Source organism: Aethalodelphis obliquidens, unplaced genomic scaffold (genome assembly GCF_003676395.1).
Source record: "Aethalodelphis obliquidens isolate GAN/ISIS:26980383/991018 unplaced genomic scaffold, ASM367639v1 scaffold28, whole genome shotgun sequence".
In the NCBI taxonomy this organism is placed as follows: Eukaryota; Metazoa; Chordata; class Mammalia; order Artiodactyla; family Delphinidae; genus Aethalodelphis; species Aethalodelphis obliquidens.
In genome coordinates this window covers 499,221-521,974 of record NW_020837972.1, presented here as the reverse complement: position 1 = coordinate 521,974, position 22,754 = coordinate 499,221, and the positions used below count along the sequence as shown (strand labels likewise).

General features: G+C 43.4%; 1 protein-coding gene across 21 annotated transcripts in view; it reads left to right on the top strand.

Moving 5' to 3' along the window:
- SFI1 (SFI1 centrin binding protein) overlaps nucleotides 1-22,754 on the top strand; it is an 83,288-nt gene that overhangs the window by 49,786 nt on the left and 10,748 nt on the right. For 18 of the 21 annotated variants that reach the window (XM_027124204.1, XM_027124203.1, XM_027124211.1 and 15 more), the window contains 8 exons: nucleotides 1,591-1,661; nucleotides 2,722-2,814; nucleotides 4,479-4,576; nucleotides 6,021-6,087; nucleotides 9,336-9,466; nucleotides 21,103-21,184; nucleotides 21,502-21,680; nucleotides 22,372-22,447. In XM_027124204.1, coding sequence (XP_026980005.1) covers nucleotides 1,591-1,661; nucleotides 2,722-2,814; nucleotides 4,479-4,576; nucleotides 6,021-6,087; nucleotides 9,336-9,466; nucleotides 21,103-21,184; nucleotides 21,502-21,680; nucleotides 22,372-22,447 — 797 coding nt within the window. The remainder of the gene's footprint in view (nucleotides 1-1,590; nucleotides 1,662-2,721; nucleotides 2,815-4,478; nucleotides 4,577-6,020; nucleotides 6,088-9,335; nucleotides 9,467-21,102; nucleotides 21,185-21,501; nucleotides 21,681-22,371; nucleotides 22,448-22,754) is intronic. The other 3 variants (XM_027124216.1, XM_027124215.1, XM_027124214.1) reach the window with 2 other exon arrangements.

The window sequence follows — 22,754 nt, the reverse complement described above, 5'->3', positions numbered from 1 at the left end:
AAATATTTTGTTTCATTTTGGGAATATTCATACAAAAGAGTGCATATAACAAACATTTATAGTCTAAAGAATAATGGTAAAATGAGCACAACTCAAAAAATTAGAACATTGCTCACACCCCAGTCTGCTCCTCCCTGACTACATTCCCTTTCCTCCCCCTCAGAGGCATTGCCACTGCCCTGATTTTGTTATCATTTCATTGCTTTTTTCTACCCATTAGATGGTAGAAATAGCCACAGCCATTTCTGCTTCATTTCATTTCTGTTTCAGATTTGTTTCATTTCATTGCTTTTTCAGAAAGCCATCTGTCCTTGATGGCCCTGTCATTATGATCCTAGCTTCCATTCACTGAGCTGTTTACTGTGTGCAGACATTTTGCATTATCTCATTAATCCTCATAGCAACCCTGTGGAGTAGGTCTCACCGTCTCCATTTTACAGATGAGGGAACAGGTTGGGGGGTGCTAAGTGATTTTCAAACTCATTGGCAGAGCCAGGCTTTTGACTCCAGTGCACCTTCTTAATCACTGCCCCTGCTGCAATACGTGCCCAGGTGTGGGATTTGGACCGCCTTGGGTGTTCACCCACACTTTTATTTGTTCACTGAACTCTTGCTTTGTTTTAAACTCCTGCCTAAATTCTGGAATACAGGGAAACTTAGAGACTAACAGTAGCTCATTGTCTAGTGGGGAAAGTAGACATGAAAACCAGTCTTTCTAATGTGGCGTGATAAGTGCTATCATAAAAGTTTGTATCAAGTCCTGCTAGGGCTACTGTGGAGATCTAGCCGAGGAGGTGATGTTTGAGCTGAATTTAAGCCTGGGGGATGACACGTTCTCCCAACAGGGAGGTCGGGAAGGGTGGTTCAGGTGTAAGGAGTGGCATTTACGCAGGTGTAGGTGAGGAAGAGCAGCCAGGGGTGATGACCGGGGTCTGCAGTGAGTTGTGGGGTATGGAGGGCAGGTAGATGCAGGCTGGGGACCGGCTTGTAGGGCCCTTGTGTGCAGTGGTCAGGAATTTGGGCTTAATCCCAGTGGCGCTGGGGATCCTCTGCAGGTTTTTGAGAAGAGAAGTGATGCAGCAGATCTGTACTTTAGAAAGGCTAAAGCTCGATGGTAGCAGCAAAGCTGGCACAGGGGGACCAAGTCAAGTGTACTGCACGGTGCTGGGGGTGGGGACAGAACCGGGGAGACCTAGCGGGGCAGCAGATGGACTTGGCAGTTGAGAAGATGGAAGGGGTGGGAGGAGAAAAGGTTTGAAAATAACTCCAAGGTTTTTAGCACAAACTTCTGACTGGATTGTGATGCCAAAACAGAATGCAGGAGAACTTGGAGCAGTTTATCTGGTGGCAGTTTATCTCAACTATTTTTGCCTCTCATGAAATGGGCATGAGAGGGGAGAAAGGCAGATAAGTAACTCACATGGTTCCCCTTAGTTCTTTCTTCCCTGGGTTGTCGGGGAGACAGAGGCGGACACCAGCCCACCTGGCATGCCCATCATCTCCTGCAGCCGGGACCCTTCAGATGGGTCACTAGGATCACTCTGGGCTGGGGTGGGACCTTGTTGAGACAAGAAGCCTTAACTCTGGTAGACGTGCTGCTGTGCGCAGAGACAGCTGTGCGGCGGAAGGTGGCAGAAGAGCACCACAGGCGAGGCTTGCTGGTAAGGGCGCTACAGCCTCGCTCAGGCAGCCATTCCTGGGGGACCTGGCCCACGTCATGCTCCTTAAGTGCATCTGGTTGTGTGCATGGCTTCCATCATGAAGCCTCCCTTCATTGTCATGTCCCTATTTTCATTTTGGATCAGAGATGGTGATGGTGTGGGATCAGAGGGTTTGGGGGCTGCAAAGGAGCCTTAGAAGTGATCTAGTCCTGGAGTGTTCTACATGGCAGACCCCCTTTTTAAGTGGTGGAAACCTAGTCTTCGAAATCAATCAAAGTAGAGATGCTGTGGACAAAGCTAGGTCTGGGGAGTAGTGTCTGTTCTACCGGCTGCTCTTCTCCACCCTCACCACATGAGGTGGCATCCGAACACTTTCAGGAGCCTCTGGGGGTCCACAGAGCACAATATGAAAAGCCCTAGTTGCTTCACTTCTGTCTCAGAAAACTGAAGCCAGGCTGTGGGGGAATGTGCTTTGCTTAGTCACACATGAGGCTTTTTTTTTTTTTTTTTTTTTTACATGAGGCATTTTTGACAGAGCTGGAGCCAGGCCAGCATGTCCTGCCTCTGCCCCACCCCCACCCCCACCGCCAGTCACCTTCTCTCAAAATTCCTTCTCTCCCTTCTATTTTACTCTTACAAAACTGCATTTATAATTGTGTAAGCATACACATTGACCCCACATGGCAAAAAAAAAAAAAAAAAAAAAACCCACCATAGGCTGGAAGTCTGTCTCTTTTCTGAGAGGCAGAGTTGATGTTTTGACCTTTGTCTGGTGTTTCCATCTGGGTCACAGGGACCTCTCCTGGTCAGAGGTGCGGGTGTGTTTGTTCCTGTGCAGTATCTGTGGACCGCAGGGAGTGGTCCCACAGCTATTTATTAAGTGTCTACTGTGCAGGCTGGCTTGTATCAGGCTCTCAGCTGAATCTCAAAACAGAGAAACACTCTCTGGGACATGGGAGCAGCTGTGAACAGCTACTACTGAGCTTCTTGCCACCCTCTTGGGCATTGCTCTTATTGTTACAGACACACCACTGATTTGTGTCCATTCTTCTTTTCACAGCACTTTTGCTTTAGAGCCCTAAAAGACAATGTGGCCCGTGCCCATCTCCAACGAATAAGAAAGAATCTTGCTTACCAGCAACATGATGTCACGGTGAGAGTCCTCTTCTGTATCAAGGCACCTCTTCTGATGGCCATTCTCTTTTTCTTTTAACCTTTGTGCTTAGAGGTTTGTTCAGACCTTTAGACGCCAAATCCTTAGTGTCCATTTTCTTTAGTAATCTATGCCAGAGGCTAGAGAAACTCTTATTCTTCTCTTGTTTAATCCCATTTTTTTATCTGTTTGCTAAAAAAATTGATAGTTGAATCAGAGGTCAGGGACTGTGGATTCCAACCTTGACCTAGGGAATACACTTTAAGTTTTGCATTCCAGGAGGCTTTGGTTATGTTTGCACTGTGAGTCTGTTGTCTTTAGTGGTTAAACTTACCTGAGGGCAACAAACATTCTATCTCCCCCTGTAGATTGTGTTTCTGAGTGTAGGAGAAAGGGGCATTCTAATTGTGAAAATGTTCAAGCATACAGAAAAATATAAAGAATAGTGTAATAAACCTCTATTTTACCATCTAAATTCAACAATTGTTAATATTTGCTCTTTTTTCCCAAATCATTTCAAAGTAAATTACAGACATTATGACACTTTTACACCTAAACATTTCAGTATGCATTGCCCAAAAGTAAGAACATTTTCCTGCATAACCACAGTATCATTATCATCCCTAACAAAATGAACAGTAATGCTCTAATATTAACCAATACCCAACCCATATTCAAATTTCCCCAGTTGCCCCCAAAATGTCTTTATAGCTGTTTTATTAAAACCAGGATTCAATTAAGGATTGATGGCTCACTCTACATTTGGTTATGTCTCTTAAGACTCTTAGTCAATAACAGTCCCCCCACCCCCACTTCTTTTGTTTAACATGTTTATTTTTTAATTGTAAAATACACAGAATTTATCATCTTAACCGTTTTTAAGTGTACAGTTCAGTGGCATTAAGTACATTCACATTATTGTGCAACCATCACCATTATCCACGTCCAGAACCTTTTTCATCTTGCAAAACTGAAACTCTGTGAATTAAACAATAACTCCCATTCTCCTTCTCCTCCCCCAGCCCCTGGCAACCACCATTCTCCTTTCTGTCTCTTTGAATTTGACTGTTCTAGGTACCTCATATTTACAGTATTTGCCCTTTTGTGATTGGCTTATTTCACTTAGCATAACGTACACTATCTTTCTTAATAACATTAACCTTTTGAAAAGGAATGCCAATTATTTTGTACAGTCTTCCATATTCTCCAATTTTCTGTTTCATTCTGACGTCATTTGATTTTCCTTTTTCCTGCGTAGCTCTTATAAACTAGAAGTTAGATCTAAGGGCTTGATTGGATTGAAGTTAAACACTTTTTGGCAAGACTACTTTATAGGCAGTAGTAGGTGATAAGATCAGTTTTAACTTCTAAAATGGCTTTGTCTTCCATGGGGTCCAGATTAGGAATACCTTCTTCATTCTGATTTACATAGATTTGGTAGATCCAGCTTTTTGCCTTTTATGTTGGCCCAGAATAATTCCATATTGCTTGGCCATAATTATTTTGCAAATCTTTTATATGTTGGGTGCTCCAAATTGAGGTAATTACTGCTTTGGGGGAGCTTACAGTCTTCTGGAGTTACAGATTTGCTAACTAATGGGTCAAGAGAGATCATTTTACCTTTTGCCTTAATCAACTTCTGTTTCCTTCCTGTTTTGCTGCAGCTACTGCACAGGTTCTGGAACCTCTGGCAGTCTCAGATTGAACAGAGGGAGGAAAGTGAGCAGCTCCCCTTCCTGTGTGCTGCCTGGGACCACTACAGGTAGGGACTGTGGCCTTCAGGCTCCCCAGGGGCCCGTTGTGACTGACTGGCTGGTCTCCAGGAGTCATCATCACCCTCAGTGTTACTGCGGCAGATTGAGAAAGGCCCTGCTGTAAACCAGTGTTCCTGAGCTTGCCTTTTCCTTTTGGTTGATGGGATGGGAGGTAGAATGAGGATGTTTGTGCTGGTGCTCGGCTACCACTGCCTCAGTTTTCAGATGTTAGTGACGTTCCATCGTGGAATGTAGGCATTGATAGTGTTACAGAGACGGCCCAGGCAAGTGGGTGTTTGTGGCTTGGTCTTGGAGGGTGTAGAGTGTGTCCTCAATTTTTTAGAGTTAATCATTCAGTTAAAATAAATAAAAGCACCACATGTCCACAAGAAAAACTCAGAATATATAGGAAAGAAGTAGAAAGTTAAAAATAAAGTATGCCTGGACCCCTTCCTTCGACCCCTTAGTCTTACTATTCAGAGGGAACCACTGTTCACTTTCTTGCTGCAAGAAATGTTCGATAGTGCTTCCCTGGTGGCGCAGTGGTTGGGAATCTGCCTGCCAATGCAGGGGTCACAGGTCAGGCCCTGGTCCGGGAAGATCCCACATGCCTCAGAGCATGGGCCCGTGAGCCACAACTGCTGAGCCTGCGGTCTAGAGCCCGCGAGCCACAGCTACTGATCCCATGGGCAACAGCTACTGAAGCCCATGCGCCTAGAGCCTGAGCTCCGCAACAAGAGAAGCCACCGCAATGAGAAGCCAGAGCACCACAATGAAGAGAGGCCCCTGCTCGCAGCAACTAGAGAAAGCCCGCACATAGCAATGCGGACACAATGCAGCCAAAAATAAAATTAAAAAAAAAGAAAAGAAAAGAAATGTTCGGTAAACCCTCTCCCAAGAGTATAATTAACTTATTTTGCATAGTTGTAGGTATAATTTTGGGGCACTTTTTAATGAGTCAGTGAGAATCACAATATTTAACTGAGTCAATTTGGAGTTGTCAGGATGTATCATTATTCTAAATCCTGGTTTATAAAGCTGAATGTGGTTCTCACTCTCAGTATCACTGTGTGAAAGCATGTCACAGACCCAGGTGGTCCTAAACAGGCCCCAGAGTTTGGCCGTAAAATCAGAAAATTCAGGATATTTGGGGGATTTCATACATATTACCTGAGTTCCAGAGACACTGTGCTTGGTGGTCTAATTACCTTTACAAGAAAGTTGTCAAATTTTGGGGGCAAGCCACAGTCCAAAGTCGAGGTGGGGGTTTGGCAGATTTCATGACAGAAAACAGGTTCTTATTTCCCTTAGAATGAAACCCCTGGGGTGCCTTTACCGCTCAAGAGGTACCTATGCCCAGATTTACCTTCCTTAAAATCAAAACAAAATTCTGAAAACCTGAAACCTGAAAGTGGGAGGGCAGTTACCTTGGTGTTATGTGTTTCATTTCAGAATAACATTGCTACGCAAGTGTTTCCAATTGTGGTTACAGTATACTCAGAAGAGGCGATCCCAGCAGGTATGGAGTTCCTCAGAGCAGGGAGCTCTGTTGGCTTACATTCTTGGATGCGTTTGCTTTGGAAAGATTCTCGGGAAAGGCCTGTACCAAGAGGTCTGGTGTTCTGATTTGGAAGAGAGGGTACTGTGAAAAGCTCAAAGGTATCTGCCCCAGACCCCCCCAGGGATGTCAGAAAGTCTGCATAACTCCTGTCCCTTCATCTGCTTTGAAAATGCAGCTGCTCTCTGAAGGTGGTGAGCGTTATCAGCCATTCCATTCACATCTTGACCCAAATTGTTGATTATATTACTCAGCCAGCCCCTCCTGAGACCTTCAGGAGATGTTGGGGAAGGTGCAGAGCCTGAGTGCCATATCCCAGAGCTAAATGATGTGAGACACAGGTGCCCACAGTGGTGGGAGGAGGTGGGGGTCAGGCTGAGTGATTAATGAAGGCAGGTAGAAAAAGATGGATTCATTTCCATTTAAGAAAGACTTACTGAGCGGCTGCTATGCCTTAGATGCCAGGCCAAGAACTGAGGATACAGCTGTGATGCAAAGCAGGCAAAGTTCCTGCTCTCGGGGGGCTTGTAGTTTAGCCCCAGGGTGGCTCTAATGATGGTAGGTAGCCGTCTGGAGCGCTGAACCGAGAAGGATTTTCCAGGCCACGTTCAGGCTCAGGGGAGTGTGTGTTCAACTGATGATGTCTGCACAGGTCTTGCAGTGGGAGTTAGACTACGCAGGCCTCTGTTTGGCCATCCCTGCGGTGAAACAGGGAGGACACAAACAAAGCTCCTCCTGGTTATTTTTGTGCTGTCCTCTCCACCCCCTCCTCTATCTGCTGCTCGAGTCTAACAGTGAATCTAAAGAGTTTGGCTGGCTCCTCAGTTTTGGGAGGCATACAGACTCCTTTGGGAGCTGGTTCTATCTACTTCTCTCCCTATTCCTGTTACCGCTCTGCCCCTTCACAGCTGCACTCAGTCAAGCTGCCGGTCCTTCCCTGAATATTCTCTGCTAGCTCCTGCTTCCCAATCTGCCTGCTGCCCTTTCAGCTCAGGTGTCACCTCTTCCCCCTGCTCCACCCCTCGTGCAGCTTTCTCATAGCATGTTGTTGGCTGGCCTCCCTCCCTGCCAGGCTGGGGGCTCCTTGAGGGTACAGCCTGTCCTGCCTCATTCTTCTCCTGAACTGTTGACAAAGGGTAGCTGCTGACTAGTATTTGGATGAGTGAATGAACACACGAGTGAACAAACAGATGAGCTGCCGGTGATTGCTTCAGAGTTTTCCCCAAGGATCACCTCAGTTCTTGGTGTTTGGATGGGGCTAACCCAGGGTATGGCTTGTTTTTGTGTCACCTTTGCCTTCCACACCTAGAAAATGTTTAGAATTGGTACATTCTATCACGTCCCTTTGGATTATGTGGCTGTTTCGGAAAGGACATTGCCACTGGGTCTCTTAAGCTCATTGAATGCAAGCACAACAGAATGTGAAGAAAGAGCCCTTTTAGAAAAAGAACATGAGCCCCAGAGTTGAAAGGTTATGTTTATTCAAGGTGGAAAAGAAGCAAAGGGTCTCATTTAGTTTCTCCCCGAAAAAAGGGATCTCCTCGACCCTGGCGCCCAGCACTGGTAGAAGGTCGAGGGTCAGAGTCCTTATCTCTTACAGGGCTCCAGCACGGCCTGCACAGTGAAGGTCTGAAAAATAGTAAGAGCCCTGCTCAGCTGTTGTTTTGGTTTTTTTCAGCTGTTGTTTTTTAAAAAATCTTTAGCTAACAATCTGAATGTTATCTCTTGGTTTAGATATCCAAGGAGCTCATCAGTTCCTTCTATTTTAGGAAAAGATAAAAATATTATTTATTATGGGTTTCTTTCTATTTAAAAAGTAATATATAAAGAATGGCAAGAATGTTAATTGTTGAAGCTGGGCAATAAGTTTGAGGGGATTCATTATACTATTGCTTCTACTCTTGTTTACATTTGAAAATGCCCATAAGCAATATGTAGACATCACAGAAAATTTGGGAAGTATAAGAAGACATAAAGAAGAAAAAATTAAAACACCCATAATCCTGCCTCTTAAGATGACATTTGATGAGTAAACCTGGTATTTTTTTTCCTCTGTGTGGGTAGGAATGTGTGTACCCATGTATTCACAAACACACACATAGGAATGCTTGTAGTTTTCTGTTGCTCTGTAAAAACTCACCCCAAGCTCAGTGGCTTAAAACAACTACCATTTTATTATGCTTAAGGATTTTGTGGGTCAAAAATTGAGACAGGACATAGCAAGGATGGCTGGTCTCTGCTCTGTGATTACTGGGACCTCCACTGGGAAGACCTAGCGGTAGGGGGTTAGAGTCATCTAGAAGTTTCTTCACTTACAAGTCTGGTTCCTGGGCTGGAATTACTTGAAGATGGGGCTCTACTGGGACTATTAACCAGAGTGCCTGCATATGACTTCTCCAAGAGGCTTGGGCTTCCTTACAGCATGGTGGCCCCTGGGTAGCCAGACTTCTTGTGTCGCAGCTCAGGGCAACAAAAGTGAGTGTTCCAGTGAACAAGACAAAAGCTGTGTGGCCCTTTAAGACCTAGCCTGGGAAGTCACTTAGTGTCACTTTCGCTATACTCTACTGGTCAAAGTAGTCACTGTCCACCCACATTCAAGGGAAGGAGGATGAAAGAATTTGCAGTCCTGTTTTAAAAGCCACCACACGTGTATATGCTTTTCCTCCCAAATTTTGGATCATGGAGGCATATATAGTCTAATGTCAGTTGTCTGTCTTCTTACTAATGTATCAGTGAAATTTATAATTACATTCAAATTAAAAGAATCTGTACTACAAATAAACATTATAAACAAAATCAAAAGGTATTTTACAGGGTAGGAACAAAATTGATAACACATGAGACAAAGGACTAATAAATTTAAGGTTGAAAAAGCCCATATATATCAGTTAAGATGCTGACAATCAGTAAAATGGGCAATGAGGATGAACACTTAGGCCATAGGAAAAAAGTTTAGATAAATATATATCTATACACATACATAGACAAATGTATAAAGAGATGCTTAACTCACTTTTAATTAAAGGGAAGCGTTTTCACCTATCATATTTCATTTTTCACCTGTCATGTTGGCAAAGATTAGAAATAATGATTTTCATTTTAAAAAATGTTTGTGTAGGAAGCATCCCTTCCTCGAGAGTGTGACCCTGAAAGGTCTTTTTCTTTTTAATGTAAAGTACAAATAAAGGTCATTCATTGTTTTACTTTAGCTGTTGCAGGCCAGAGCAGACAGTCACTTTCAGCGGCGAGCCCTCCCTGGGGCCTTCCAGGCATGGAGAAGGCTCTGGCAGTGGCACCAGCAGGAGAGAGTCCTCTATGCCAGAGCAGCACGCTTTCACAGGTACACCATGCGGCTCCTGTCTGCCCTGGGCCAGGTGTCTCAGGTTCAGTTCTGCCACCCACATAGCCATTTGCTTTGTTTCTTAGCCTGCCAGTCCCCTACACCCTGGTTCTTCCTTGATTTTCAATAATGTGGGCTCTTTGAGCTCATCTAGCAGAAAAAGACAGTATTTCTCCTGGGAAAACTTGTGTCTATCTGTGTAGCAAGTGCTTTCAGAACAGCCCTGGTTTTATGCCCGTTCCCTCGTTACAAGCCGCAGTGAGCCGCATTAAAGCTGCCCATTAGCTTTCTGGATCAGAGTGTGGTTGGACCTCGCATCGCCTTGGCAGGCTTTCTTGAGCGTGATTTCCCTGAAACGCTTGGTTCCTGTTCGGCTAGACCTGGCTTTTTGAAGTCTTGAAATTATCGTTGTCAACAAAATTAGAACAGGCAAGGAGCAGAGCTCCATCCTTTTAGCTCTCACAGGGGCAAACTTGCCCAGAGCCAGGTCCGTGCTACCTATTGGTGGAATCTCATGAAGAGATTATTAATGACTAACTGTTGGCCACTGTGGTGGGTGCGGTGTGATGGGAAAAAGGAAAATATAGAAGCTCATTTGCCTGTGACATCATCATCTTCACTAATAATTTCCTTGTCACAGCAGTCCTGAGAGAACAGGTTCAAAGTGATAAATGACTCACCCGTGTAGCAACCATTAAGTGGCAGAGCTAGGGTTTACATTCAGTCTCCCTGATTCCAAAGTCCAAGTACTTGCTACTGGATCAAGAGGAATATTTTTTTGATGACTGGGTAGGAACTTTAAATCTTGGTGAGGAGGAGAGACTGATATACAAGGGACAATTGAAGAACAATTCAAGAGAATAGACCCATGTGTCCTCAATGGTGTCAGCACAAGTTCTTCCAGAGCTCAGAGCTGGTGCTGAGGGAAGTGCCCTGGGGAGGCTGTCTGTGAGCTGGGGGTGAGGATGGCTGGCGGGATGAGGAGGGCCAGACTGAGGGGCTGCCTGCTCCTACAGGTAGATGATGGACAGGTGTTTGAGCAGGTGCATGGAACTAGTACGTTGACAGTTTGGGAGTTTGCCCTGAGGACAGTGTGTATCAACTTAGGACAGTGAAACAAGGGGGAGGGACATGCATTGGGAGAAGTTGCAGTGAACTTGGCTTTGGAGGACTCTGAATGCTGGTTTGAGAGGATCAGCCAGAACCCTGGGCTCCTTACACGAAGTTCAAGATGTTTCTAGGGGGTGGCCACAAGGAAAAGTGGCTGACGTGGGCTAGCACTTACCTCTGCCCCCTCCCCTGCAGAGAGCAGCTGCGCCTTTCCTTAGTTCCTGTGTTGAGGTCTAGTGTAAGATTCATTCAAAAAATGGCTTCACTACGAAAACACACACATACACACCCCTTTGTTTTCTTTACAAATGAGTCATGTTTGGTTCTATTGCTTTTTCGTATTTTGGCATGTTGTGGGGACCAGAAATTGAGGGTACCTTCAAAGCAGCCAAGAGGAGCTCCTAAAACGGCTTTTGCTGGGGGGCAGGCATGGGTGAGTTTAGAACCATCACTTGAGACAAGAGGGTGGAAGGTGAATCAGAGGCAGGAAGTAGCACAGAGGCTTGAAGGATGGCGAAGAGGATCTAGGCGTTATTTTTTTCGGGTTTAGTGAGATCTTTTTAGAAAAGTTAGTTTTTCAGGTTCCCACCGTCCTGGTTCACAAGAAGGTAGAGTGATTGAGAACCTGGCCTAGAAGCCGACAGGCCTGCCCGAATTCCGACCCTTGCTCCATGCTTGCCAGCTCTGTGACCCTGAACAAGTCACTCAGTCTCTCTGGGCCCCAGTTTCCTCAAGTTTAAAATGGAGATGATTTGATAATAGTCCTTATCTCACAGGGTTGTCATGAAAACTAAGTGGGATAATCCATGTAAAATACAAGCAGAGTGCCCAGCATAAAATATTAACTGTCCCCTGACCCCTAGAATTGATTTGTGACTCTTAGGGTAAGTTAATATCCATAGGTTTGGTTTGGAGTTTAGCAAATCAAAGTTCTAAATAAATGTGTATGTTCTATCTTTCCATAATTCTTAGGGTAGTTAAAAAAATATTTTAGGAATACGGATGGAATTTATGGTGGAATCTCGAATTATGAATAAAAATGGTAGTTTATTAACCTGCCAGTGAAATATTATACTGAGAATGAGACAAGACTGGTTTGCCTTTTTTTTTTTAGTTGAGCTAAAATTTACATACACTGAAAGGTACAGATGTTAAGTAAAGAGATTGATGAGTTTTTACAAATTACATCTCTGGATAATCAACACCCCAGTCAAGATACGGAACATTTCCATCACCCCAGGAAGCTCCTTCAAGCCCTTTTCCAGCCAGTTCCTATCCTGCATAAATAACCACTGTTCTGATTTCTGGCATTCTAGGTTAATGTTGCATGTTTTTGAACTTTGTACAGTGGGATCATGCAGTACGTACTCTATTGTGCCTGCAAGTCTTTTAAAGTTCAGCGTAATGTTTTTGAGATTGTGCCAGGTTGTAGCATGTATCTGTAGCTGTTTTTTATTTGCCGAGTAGTATTCTATTGTATGAATCTAAGACAGTATTTTGATCCATTTTAACAGAGGAGTTGTTTCCAGTTTGAGGCCATTATGCGTAAGGCTGCCGTGAACATTTGTTTTAGTGGAATATGTTTTCATTTCTCTTGGGTAGATACCAAGAAGTAGACTTCTGGATCAGGGGTGGGTTTATGCTTAATCTTACAGGTGGTTGCATCATTTTATGCTCCCACCAGCAAATCTGAGAATTCTGGTTGCTCCACATCCTCACCAACTTTGTTTTTGACAGTCTTTTTAACTTAGCCGTTACGGTGGGTGTGGAGTGCTGTCTCATTTTCCTGATGACTAATGATTGTCCAGCATTTCTTTAAAGGCTAATGAGCCAGGAACAGAAGCCTCTGTAATTTGACCAAGTCAGATTGATTGCCAGGAAGGAGGGAATTCCAGAGGAACTCTGGATTGCTGCTGTACCTGAGGGAAGGGAATTTGTAATATTTGGGCTCCCACTGAAGGAACTGAGGAGACTCTAAGAGAAACAGGGATCTGTTTTGGATTGATTGCTGTTTCTGAGGCAAGTTGAGAAGGGACTCACTAGGGAGAGCTGTCATGAGTATCCTCAGGAGTGAATGGACATAGCAAAGCTTGTCTGGGGCATCACTGGTGAGGAAGCAATAACAACCCAAAGAGGGAGTCCTTGTGGCATCTTGCATGATGTTGAGAGAAACAGTGTTTCTTTGCAGTTGGCTTTCTGTGTGACTGATGAATGGTAGACTTGTTCTTTCTTTTCAATCTGAACTGATTTTCATTCTTTGAATACCAGACAGGTTTTGACTCTTTCAGCCTTTATCATGTGCTCATTGACCATTTTATATCTTTTGTGAAGTGTCTGTTCAGGTCTTTTTCCTCGCTTTTTAAAAAATTGGGTCATATGTCTTTTTAAAATTCTTATTGATTTGTAGAAGTTTTTTAAAAATATATTCTGGTTCGTATTATTTCTTTTATTGGACTAGGTATTAAAAATATTTTCTTCCAGTGTGTGGCTTGCTTTTCCATTTTTTAACAGTATTTTTTTTAATTGAGAGCAAAGTAGGTGGTTATATATGTACTGAAATGAATTAATATATATATATATTTTTTTTTCTTGATGAGTTGAAGTGTTTAATTTCGATACAGTCCAGGGGAACTTTCCTGGTGGTCCAGTGGTTAAGACTCTGTGCTTCCAGTGCAGGGGGCCCGGGTTCAATCCCTGGTCAGGGAACTAAGATCCCACATGCTGCACAGTGCGGCCAAAAAAAAGAAATTAAAAATAATAATAAAAATTAAAAGTAGAAAAATTATATTGTGGTGGTTTAAAAAATTTTTTAATACAGTCCATTTCCTCAGTTTTTTTCTTTTATAATTAGCGATTTGGGGGTTCTCTCTAAAATAATTTGCCTACTCCAAGATCTCAAAAGATATCTTCCTACATTTTCTCCAGAAGCTTTCTAGTTTTAGCATTTACATTTAGGTCTGTGATCATCTTGAATTTTTTTCTGTATATGGTATGAGGTAGGAGTCAAGGATTTTTTTTTTTCTGTTCTTCAGTTTTTTCCAGCACCATTTCTTTTTTTAAAAATATTTATTTATTTATTCATTCATGCATGCATGCTGTGCCAGGTCTTAGTTGTGGCACACAGGATCTTTGTTGTGGCATGCGTACTTCTTAGTTGCAGCATGTGGACTTCTTAGTTGCAGCATGCGGACTTCTTAGTTGCGGCATGAGGACTTCTTAGTTGCGGCTTGCGGACTCTTAGTTGCAACATGCAGTCCAGCACCATTTCTTGAGATTTGCATTCCCCCATTGAATTGCCTTGGCACCATTGTTGAAAATCAATTGGCCATATTTTTTTTTTTTTTTTTTGCGGTATGTGGGCCTCTCACTGTTGTGGCCTCTCCCGTTGCGGAGCACAGGCTCCGGACACGCAGGCTCAACGGCCATGGCTCACGGGCCCAGCCGCTCCACGGCACGTGGGATCTTCCCGGACCGGGGCACGAACCCGTGTTCTCTGCATCGGCAGGCGGACTCTCAACCACTGCGCCGCCGGGGAAACCCGGCCATATATGTTTGTATCTATTTCTGGACTTTCTTTTCTGTTTCATTTATCTATGTGTTTAATGTGTTTATTCTTATGCCATTAAGATACTATCTTGATTACTGTATCTTTATAGCAGGTTTTGAAATCAGTTTATTCTTCCTGGGATTTTGTTTGGAATAACACTGAATCTGTATAGATCAATTTAGGGGAGATTCGATATCTTAACCATATTGAGACTTCCCATAAAAAGAACTTGGTACATCCTCCATTTATATAGGTTTTCTTTAATTTTTCTCAGCAGTGTTTTGTAACTTTGTATTGAAGTTATGTATATATTTTGTTAAATTTATTCCGAAATATCTAATTTTTTTGATGCTGTTGTAAATGGAATTACTTTTAAAATTCATTTTCTAATTGTTTGTCCTAATATATAGAAGTACAGTCGATACCTTGAGTTCCATGACCATTCTAAATTTCTAAATTCACTTACTAGTTTTAGTTCATCCTTCCTTCCTTTTAAAATTGCATAGGGTTTCTGCATAAATAACCATGTCATGTGTAAACAAAGGTAACTTAATTATACTTCTCAGTCTGTATGCTTTTTTTCCCCTCTTATTGCACTGGCTAAGATCTCCAATAAGGTATTGAATAGAAGTGATAAGAGGGTACATACTTGTCTTTTTCCCAATCTTAGGGGGAAAACAAAAGTAGTTAGTATTTCACTGTTGAGGCATTAGCTTTTTATAGATGCCCTTTATTAGACTGAGAATGTTCCCTTCTATTCTTAGTTTTCTGACTGTTTTTATTATGAATGGTGGATAAATTTTGCCAAATGCTCTTTCCACATTTACTGAGATGATCATATAGTTTTCCTGGTTTTCAAATGTTAAATCAACCTTGTATTCCTGAGACAAACCCAACTTGGTCGTGATGTATTATCCGTTTTACATATTGATTTTGGTCTGTTAATGTTTTGTTAAAATTTTTTACATATACTTTCACAAGGGATATTGGTCTATAGTTCTCTTGTAATGTTTTGCCTCTATTTTCTGAAAGGCTTTTTAAGGTTGGTATTATTTCTTTAAATTTTTGATGGAATTTCCTAGTGAAATTATCTGGGCCTAGAGTTTCTGTTTTTTCTTTTTTTTCTTTTTTTAATTTAAAAAGGTGCCCTTTATTGTCTGTAGAATCTGGAATGATACCACCACTTTCATTCCTGATTTTGGTAATTTGTGTGTTTTCTCTTTTTTTCTTGATCAGTCTTGCTAAGAATTTGTTTTTTTAAAAAGCCAACTTTTGCTAATTTTCTTGTTTATTTTTCTTTAATTGATATAAGCTCTTTATTTTGTTCTTTCTACCTAGATTTTTAGTTTGACGTAGTCCATTTGTTTATTTTTGCTTTTGTTTCTTTTGCCTGAATGAGGTGTATCCAGAAAGATATTGCTAAGACCAATGTCAGAGGTTGTACTGCCTGTATTTTCTTCTAGGATTTTTATGGTTTCAGGTCATACATTCAAGTGTTTAATACATTTTGAGTTAATTTTTGTGTGTGCTGTAAAATAGTGGTCTAGTTTTATTCTTTTACATGTGGTTGTCCAGTTTTCTCAACACTATTTTGTTTTTGTTTTTTTTTTGCGGTATGCGGGCCTTTCATTGTTGTGGCTTCTCCCGTTGAGGAGCACAGGCTCAGCGGCTATGGTTCACGGGCCCAGCCACTCCGCAGCATGTGGGATCTTCCCGGACCCGGGCATGAACCCGTGTCCCCTGCATCGGCAGGCGGACTCTTAACCAGTGCGCCACCAGGGAAGCCCTCAACACTATTTTTTGAAGAGACTATCCTTTCTGCATTGTATGTTCTTTGCTTCTTTATCATAAATCAGTTGTCCATATATGTGTGGATTTATTTCTGAGCTCTCAATTCTGTTCCATTAATCTGTGTGTCTTTTTTTTTTTTTTTTCCTGCTAGTGCCATGTTGTTTTGATTAATATAGCTTTGTAGTATAATTTGAAGTCAGGGAGTATGATACCTCTAGCTTTGTTCTTTTTTTCTCAGGATTGCTTTGGCTTTTCGGGGTCTACCTTTTGTATTTTTTAAAGTAGTTCTAGGAATTACAGTATGCATCATTAACTTATTACAGCTCTATTTAGAATACTTTTTTTTTTTTGGCTGTGTTGGGTCTTCGTTGCTGCACATGGGCTTTCTCTAGTTGTGGCAAGCGGGGGCTACTCTTCGTTGCAGTATGCAGGCTTCTCATTGGGGTGGCTTCTCCTAGGTGTGCGGGCTTCAGTAGTTGTGCCACGTGGGCTCCGTAATTGTGGCTCACAGGCTCTAGAGCACAGGCTCAGTAGTTGTGGCACACGGGCTTAGTTGCTCCGCGGCATATGGGATCTTCCTGGACCAGGGCTCGAACATGTGTCCCCTGCATTGGCAGGCAGATTCTTAACCACTGTGCCACCAGGGAAGCCCTATTTAGAACACTACTGTACTACTTCATGTTAAATGTAAGAACATAAAAATAGTAAAATTCCTTTCCTCTTTATCTTGATGGTATTTGTTGTCATATATTTTGTGTCTACAATACTTTTTACCCAATACAATGTTACTATTTTTGCTTTAAACAATCAGAATTATTTTTTTAAAATAAGGAGAAGAAAAAATATAGTCTTTTATATTTACCCACATATTTTACATATCTGGTGTACTTTGTTTCTTTTTGTAGATTTGTGGGTTTTATTTGTATCATTTCCTTTCATCCTGAAGAAGATCCTTTGGCTTTTTTTTTTTTTTTTTTTGCGGTACATGGGCCTCTCACTGTTGTGGCCTCTCCTGTTGCGGAGCACAGGCTCCAGACGCACAGGCTCAGCGGCCATGGCTCACGGGCCCAGCCGCTCTGCAGCATGTAGAATCTTCCCAGACCGGGGCATGAACCCGTGTCCCCTGCATTGGCAGGCAGACTCTGAATGACTGCGCCACCAGGGAAGCCCTCCTTTGGCATTTTTATAGAGTACAGGTTAGCTGGAGATGAACCATCTCAGCTTTTGTTTTATGCTCATTTCACTGTCTCATATTTAAAGGACTTTTCCCTGGCTACGGAACAATGAGTTGTTTTCTCCATCCCCTCACTTCCAAGTGTTTTTTTGTTTTGTTTTTTTTTTAACATCTTTATTGGAGTGTAATTGCTTTACAATGGTGTGTTAGTTTCTGCTTTATAACAAAGTGAATCAGTCCAAGTGTTTTTAAGACAGTGTTCTGTTGTCTTCTCACCTCCATTATTTCTGATGAAAAGTCACGTGTCATTTGTATTGTATCCCTGAATGTAATCTGTCTCTCTTCCTTTCCTTTTAAGATGTTCTTACCAATCTTTGGTTTTCAGCATTTAGGGTGTGATGTATTTAGGTGTAGTTTTCTTATGTTTGTCCTGCTTGGGGTTCACTGAGCTGCTTGGATCAGAGGTGTCACCCCACCCCCACTCCAACCAAATTTGGGAAGTCTTTTATTTCTTCATGTAATTTATCTACCCTATATCTGCTCTTCTCTCCTTCTGAGACTCAAATTATACTATGTTAGACCACTTAATATTGTCCCACAGGTCACCGAGGCTCTGTTCAATATTTTTCTTCCCTTTTTCTCTCTGGTGTTTGGATTGGATACTTTTCTCTTGATCTGTCTTCAAGTTCAGTGGTCTTTCTTATGCAGTTTCTAATTTGTAGCCCATCCAGTGACTTTTCTACTTCAGATACGGTACTTATCAGTTCTGGGATTTTCATTTGCTTCCTTTTATTTTTAAAATTGTGGTAAAACATGTAACATAAAACTTACCATTTTATATTTTAAAAGGTGAAGTTTGCTCAGTATTTTATGTATTTATTACAATCACAAAAGAAACAACCAAAGAGGAATTGTAATTATTAATTTTTTAAAAATATAAAATTAGTTTCATTTTGGTGTGAAGAACATGATTTTAAATATTTCAGTATAAAGTGGCAAGATTTCTGTAAAGGTAATTAATTGTCTTGTCAATTGGTGTTTTTGTCTACTGTATTGTTTGATAGTTGGAAGTATTTCAGTCAAAAATGAGTTGTGGGGGACTTCCTTGGTGGCACAGTGGTTAAGAATCCACCTGCCAATGCAGGGGACACGGGTTTGAGCCCTGGTCTGGGAAGATCCCACATGCCGCAGAGCAACTAAGCCCGTGTGCCACAACTACTGAGCCTGCGCTCTAGAGCCCGCAAGCCACAACTACTGAAGCCCGTGCACCGCAACAAAGAGTAGCCCCCGTTCGCCGCAACTAGAGAAAGCCTGTGTGCACAACAGAGACCCAATGCAGCCAAAAATAAATAAATTCTTTTTTAAAAAATGAGTTATCCACATAGCATCACAGCAGACAGTAAAATAAAAGCTGAGAAAATGGAAGGAAAATGTGGAGAAGAGAGGAATGGGAAAGAATTTATCTTTTAATCTTAATCCGTGAATGTCTCTTGGACCTAAAATAAATAAGTTATATGTCTTAGTAGCTATTATTATACTGAAAGGAAAGACTTGCCAAAAGGATATAATATTTCTTAGTTCAAAGAGAAGTTACGTTTTCAAGATGCTTAGTTGATTAGTCTCCTCAAATCTTTCCTCTTCAATTTGTTTGGCTTTATTTTCCATTTACTTTTAAATTAAAACATGTATATATACATATGCATCTATTTTCAGTTCTAATAGTCCACTGAAATAAACTCTGAATCATTAAGATAATTTTTTTTAAAACTTACCATTTTAACCATTTTCAAGTACACAATTCAGTGGCATTAAGTACATTCACAATATTATACAGTCATCACCACTATCCACTTTTAGAACTTTTTCATCATCCTAAACAGAAACTCTGTACCCATTAAATAGTAACTTTTCACTCTCATCTACTCCCAGCCCAGGTAACCTCTAACCTACTTTCTGTCTGTGCAATGCCTATTCTATGTACCTCACGTAAGTGGAACCATAAAATATTTGTCATTTTGTGCCTGACTTAGTCCACTTAGCATGACATTTTCAAGGTTTATCCGTATTGTAGCACATGTAAGAATTTCATTCCTTTTTATGGCTTAATAATATTCCATTGTATGGACATACCACAATTTGTTTTTCCATCCATGTGTTGATAGATAGGTCAGGTTGATAGATAGGTTGTTTCCACCTTTTGGCTATTGTGAATAATGCTGCTGTCAGCACCTGTTTGAGTCCCTGCTTTTAATCCTTTGGCTATATACCTAGGAGTGGAATTACTGGATCAATATGGTAATTCTGTGTTTAACTTTTTGAGGAACCATCAAACCATTTAGTTCTTTTTTTGTAGTTTGTTTCTCTTATGAGAGTCCCTGTCTGGTAACTAAGTTTGTTCATCTTTTCATTAAAATACAAAACTTACATATAGTAGCTCTTTTTAAGTGTTTGCCAATTCCAACATTTGGGTCATTATTTTCAGCTTCTTTTCAATGTGTTGCATTTTGTTCTGGCAGGTGATGGTTCATGTTTATTCTGGTGGTTCCTGTTGATCCTGTCCAGTGTGGTTTTATTCTTTCTTTGTGTGGGTCTTTTTTGATTTTGTATTCAGGGTTAGGGCATGACTTTTATTCTTAGGGCCTAGGCTTTCTGAGTCTGAGGTTCCCAGGGAGGTCTCTTCACTCTGACTAGGCCAGAACTCCCTCTCCCAGCCCTGTCCAACCTCTGGTATCTCCATTCATCTCTTAGCTCTGCAGCAGCTGCTCTGCTAGGGCTCATGGAGTCTGCTTGTGCAGCCTCATCTGTGGAGGGCACAAGGTGTCCATGAGCGTGCCTGGGGGTGGGGTAGGGTCACTACCGCCCAGGCCTGGGAAGGCCACACATGTCCACCCAGTTCCTCCTCTCTGGTCTCGAACTCCAGTCTCTGCCTCAGCTCAGTGAGACTGTCGTGCTCTCCTTGGACTCCCTCCCCTGCCCCCAGTGCCCAGAAACTGCCCCCAGTAGAGGGCCTGGGCAGCCAAGGGGCTAACCTTGCATGTTTCCCATCTCTTAAGTATCACATGTGCATTGCCTATTGCCCAGTGCCTGGAAGCAGGTGCTTCATATAGCTTGTCCCATTTTGTAATACACATGGCTGGAGGGCAGGCCTAAGACCAGTTGCTGTGTCATGGTTGGAAGTGTTTTGAGTGGTGTGTCTGATGGGTTAAATGCCAGGGGAGCCGTCTTCTTCTGTCCCACAGTGTCAGTCCTGATGGCTTTGCCGAGACACATCCCCTGCAGGCTGTTGACCAGTCATCCCAGTGCTGCTTTTGCAGGTTTTGATGTCATTATGGTGTGCAAGTAGGCAAAGGTGACAAACCTGTCTCTCTCTTCACCTCACCTGGAATACTTGTTTAAAATTCCATTTCCTAGGGCCCAGCTCAGCTTTGGGGGTCTGGCATCTGTTCGTTTTGTTTTGTTTTGTTTGCGGTACGCGGGCCCCTCACCGTTGTGGCCTCTCCTGTTGCGAAGCACAGGCTCCGGACGCGCAGGCCCAGTGGCCATGGCTCATGGGCCCAGCCGCTCCACGGCATGTGGGATCCTCCCGGACCGGGGCACGAACCCGTGTCCCCTGCATCGGCAGGCGGACTCTCAACCGCTGCGCCACCAGGAAAGCCCTGGCATCTGTTTTTTTAACTACTTCCCCCAAGAATTTGTATAGCAGCAGCCTGGCTGCTCAGCATGGACTGGAAAGACTTTCACTGTGAGTGTTGAGCACCATTGGTGATTCAACGTGGGGTGGATGAAGAAATAGGGTCTCAAAGTCTGAGTCTTTTTTGTACCGTCTGGGTGAGGCCAGAAATAATGTGGAATGTGTTGGATCATTTGTGGGGTTTTTGTCTATTGTATGCTTTCCTTCCTCCCCACCTAGGCTTATTTCGCTCTTAATGGAAGCGTATAAAAGAAAAAATCCAATTATTTGGAACTTCTCATTCTTTTGGAGTTGTTTACTCTTATTCATTTGGGTTCTTTTAGGGTGATGTTAGAGAAGCGGTTGTTTGCACTTTGGTGTCAGAAGGTATCTCAGCATCGAGAACACCGCTTGGCAGAGAGAATGGTAAGTGGTTCTCCCCTAGGAGGTACTGGGACCGTGAGGACCTGCTTCAAGCCTTTGCACTCACTGCCTCCCCTCCTAGGATGCTATCCAGACCCAGACCCACCCTGAAGGGCGACCTGCCTGTGACCAGGACTCATGAGGCAGGAGCAGGGTCTGGGCATCTGTTTCCTTTGTCAGTGGAGTTTACAGATGGCTTCTGGGCCAGAGCAGCTCCTGCACATCCAGTTCTTCTGCCTTGGTCATCCTTTGTGGCCTGCAGACTCCCTGGCTTCTGTGTCGCCTCCTACTTGACCCATTCTGATCTCTCCCTGCCGCAGGCCATACTCCACGCAGAGCGGCAGTTTCTGCGGAGGTCCTGGTCCACGTGGTGCCAGCAAGCAGTAGCACATCGCCTGGAGCGGCAGCGACAAGCAGTGGCCTGTGCCCACCACCGCCTCAGGTGGCTCAGGAAGGCTTTCTGTGTCTGGAGAGAGAGTGCCCGAGGGCTCAGAACAGAGTGAGTGGCCGCTTCTGCCTTTGAAGCCCTTCCCAGGTCAGGGCAGCTTTGACTGTAGTAGCAGCACTGAGCATCAGTCTGAGGGGTCGTGTTAGCGTAGACTCTGGTCTTAAGTTCTGGAAATTCAACTTGAAACAGTCTAAGCAAGACCAGGGCTGTAGGGAGAGGCTCCTGGGGCACCACATGGATCTCTGGACTCAGGAACTCGGCTGGTCAGATGTGCCTGTGGATCTTAGGTCCTGTCCATCAGCTACATCCTGCTCACTGATTGGGGCCCATTCGAAGCAACCGTGCCCAGGGGCAGGTCGTGGCAGTTTTTACCTCGCCATGTGGTTAGGGGCTAGGGCACGTGCCCCTGTGTTCCCTGCAGGCGTCATCCTGCCTTGGTTCCTCTCTAGATCTACTTCATGCTCTGAGGGTCTCTCACCTCTCAAACTCTGGCCACATTTAACCTCCTCTTCAGTTACCTATTACCACACGAATACAGAGCCCTGTGAAGTTGTCCACAAAAATTTGATTTTATGTGTGCTTTTCTGGGTGGAGAACCTAAATCCTTTGGCAGCTCTTCTGAAAGGGTCTTGGTTCCCGTCCATGTTGAAGAACCACTGAGCAGGGGCCAGGGGCTGCGAAGGAGTACCCCTCGAGAGGGCCTTTGGAGGACCTGGGTTGAGCACTGACTGTCTCCCCACAGGAGGACGGGCAGGGCACGGGCTGCACGATTCCACGCGGCACAGCTCCTGTGTTGGGCCTGGAGCAGGTGGAGGGAGGTGAGGCTTTGGCACAAGTGCGGCCCGCGTGGGGTTATGGGCAGGTGGAGCCATGTGTCAGGCTCAGGGCGAACATACGGTCTCCTCCACGGTCCCTCGGAAACCACCTGCTTCTGAGTGTGGGGAGGAGGCCAGGGTGCAGGTGCAGTGCTAACCTGGTTTCATGAGATGATTGGCTCACAGTTCCATGTTCTGTTAGCTGCCAGGCTGTTCTTCCGTAACGCTCTGAATTTAAAGTTCCTGATCTAACTGGTCACAGGCATCCTCTTCAGGATGAAAAATGTTAAAGCTGAAATTGGTCAGCGTT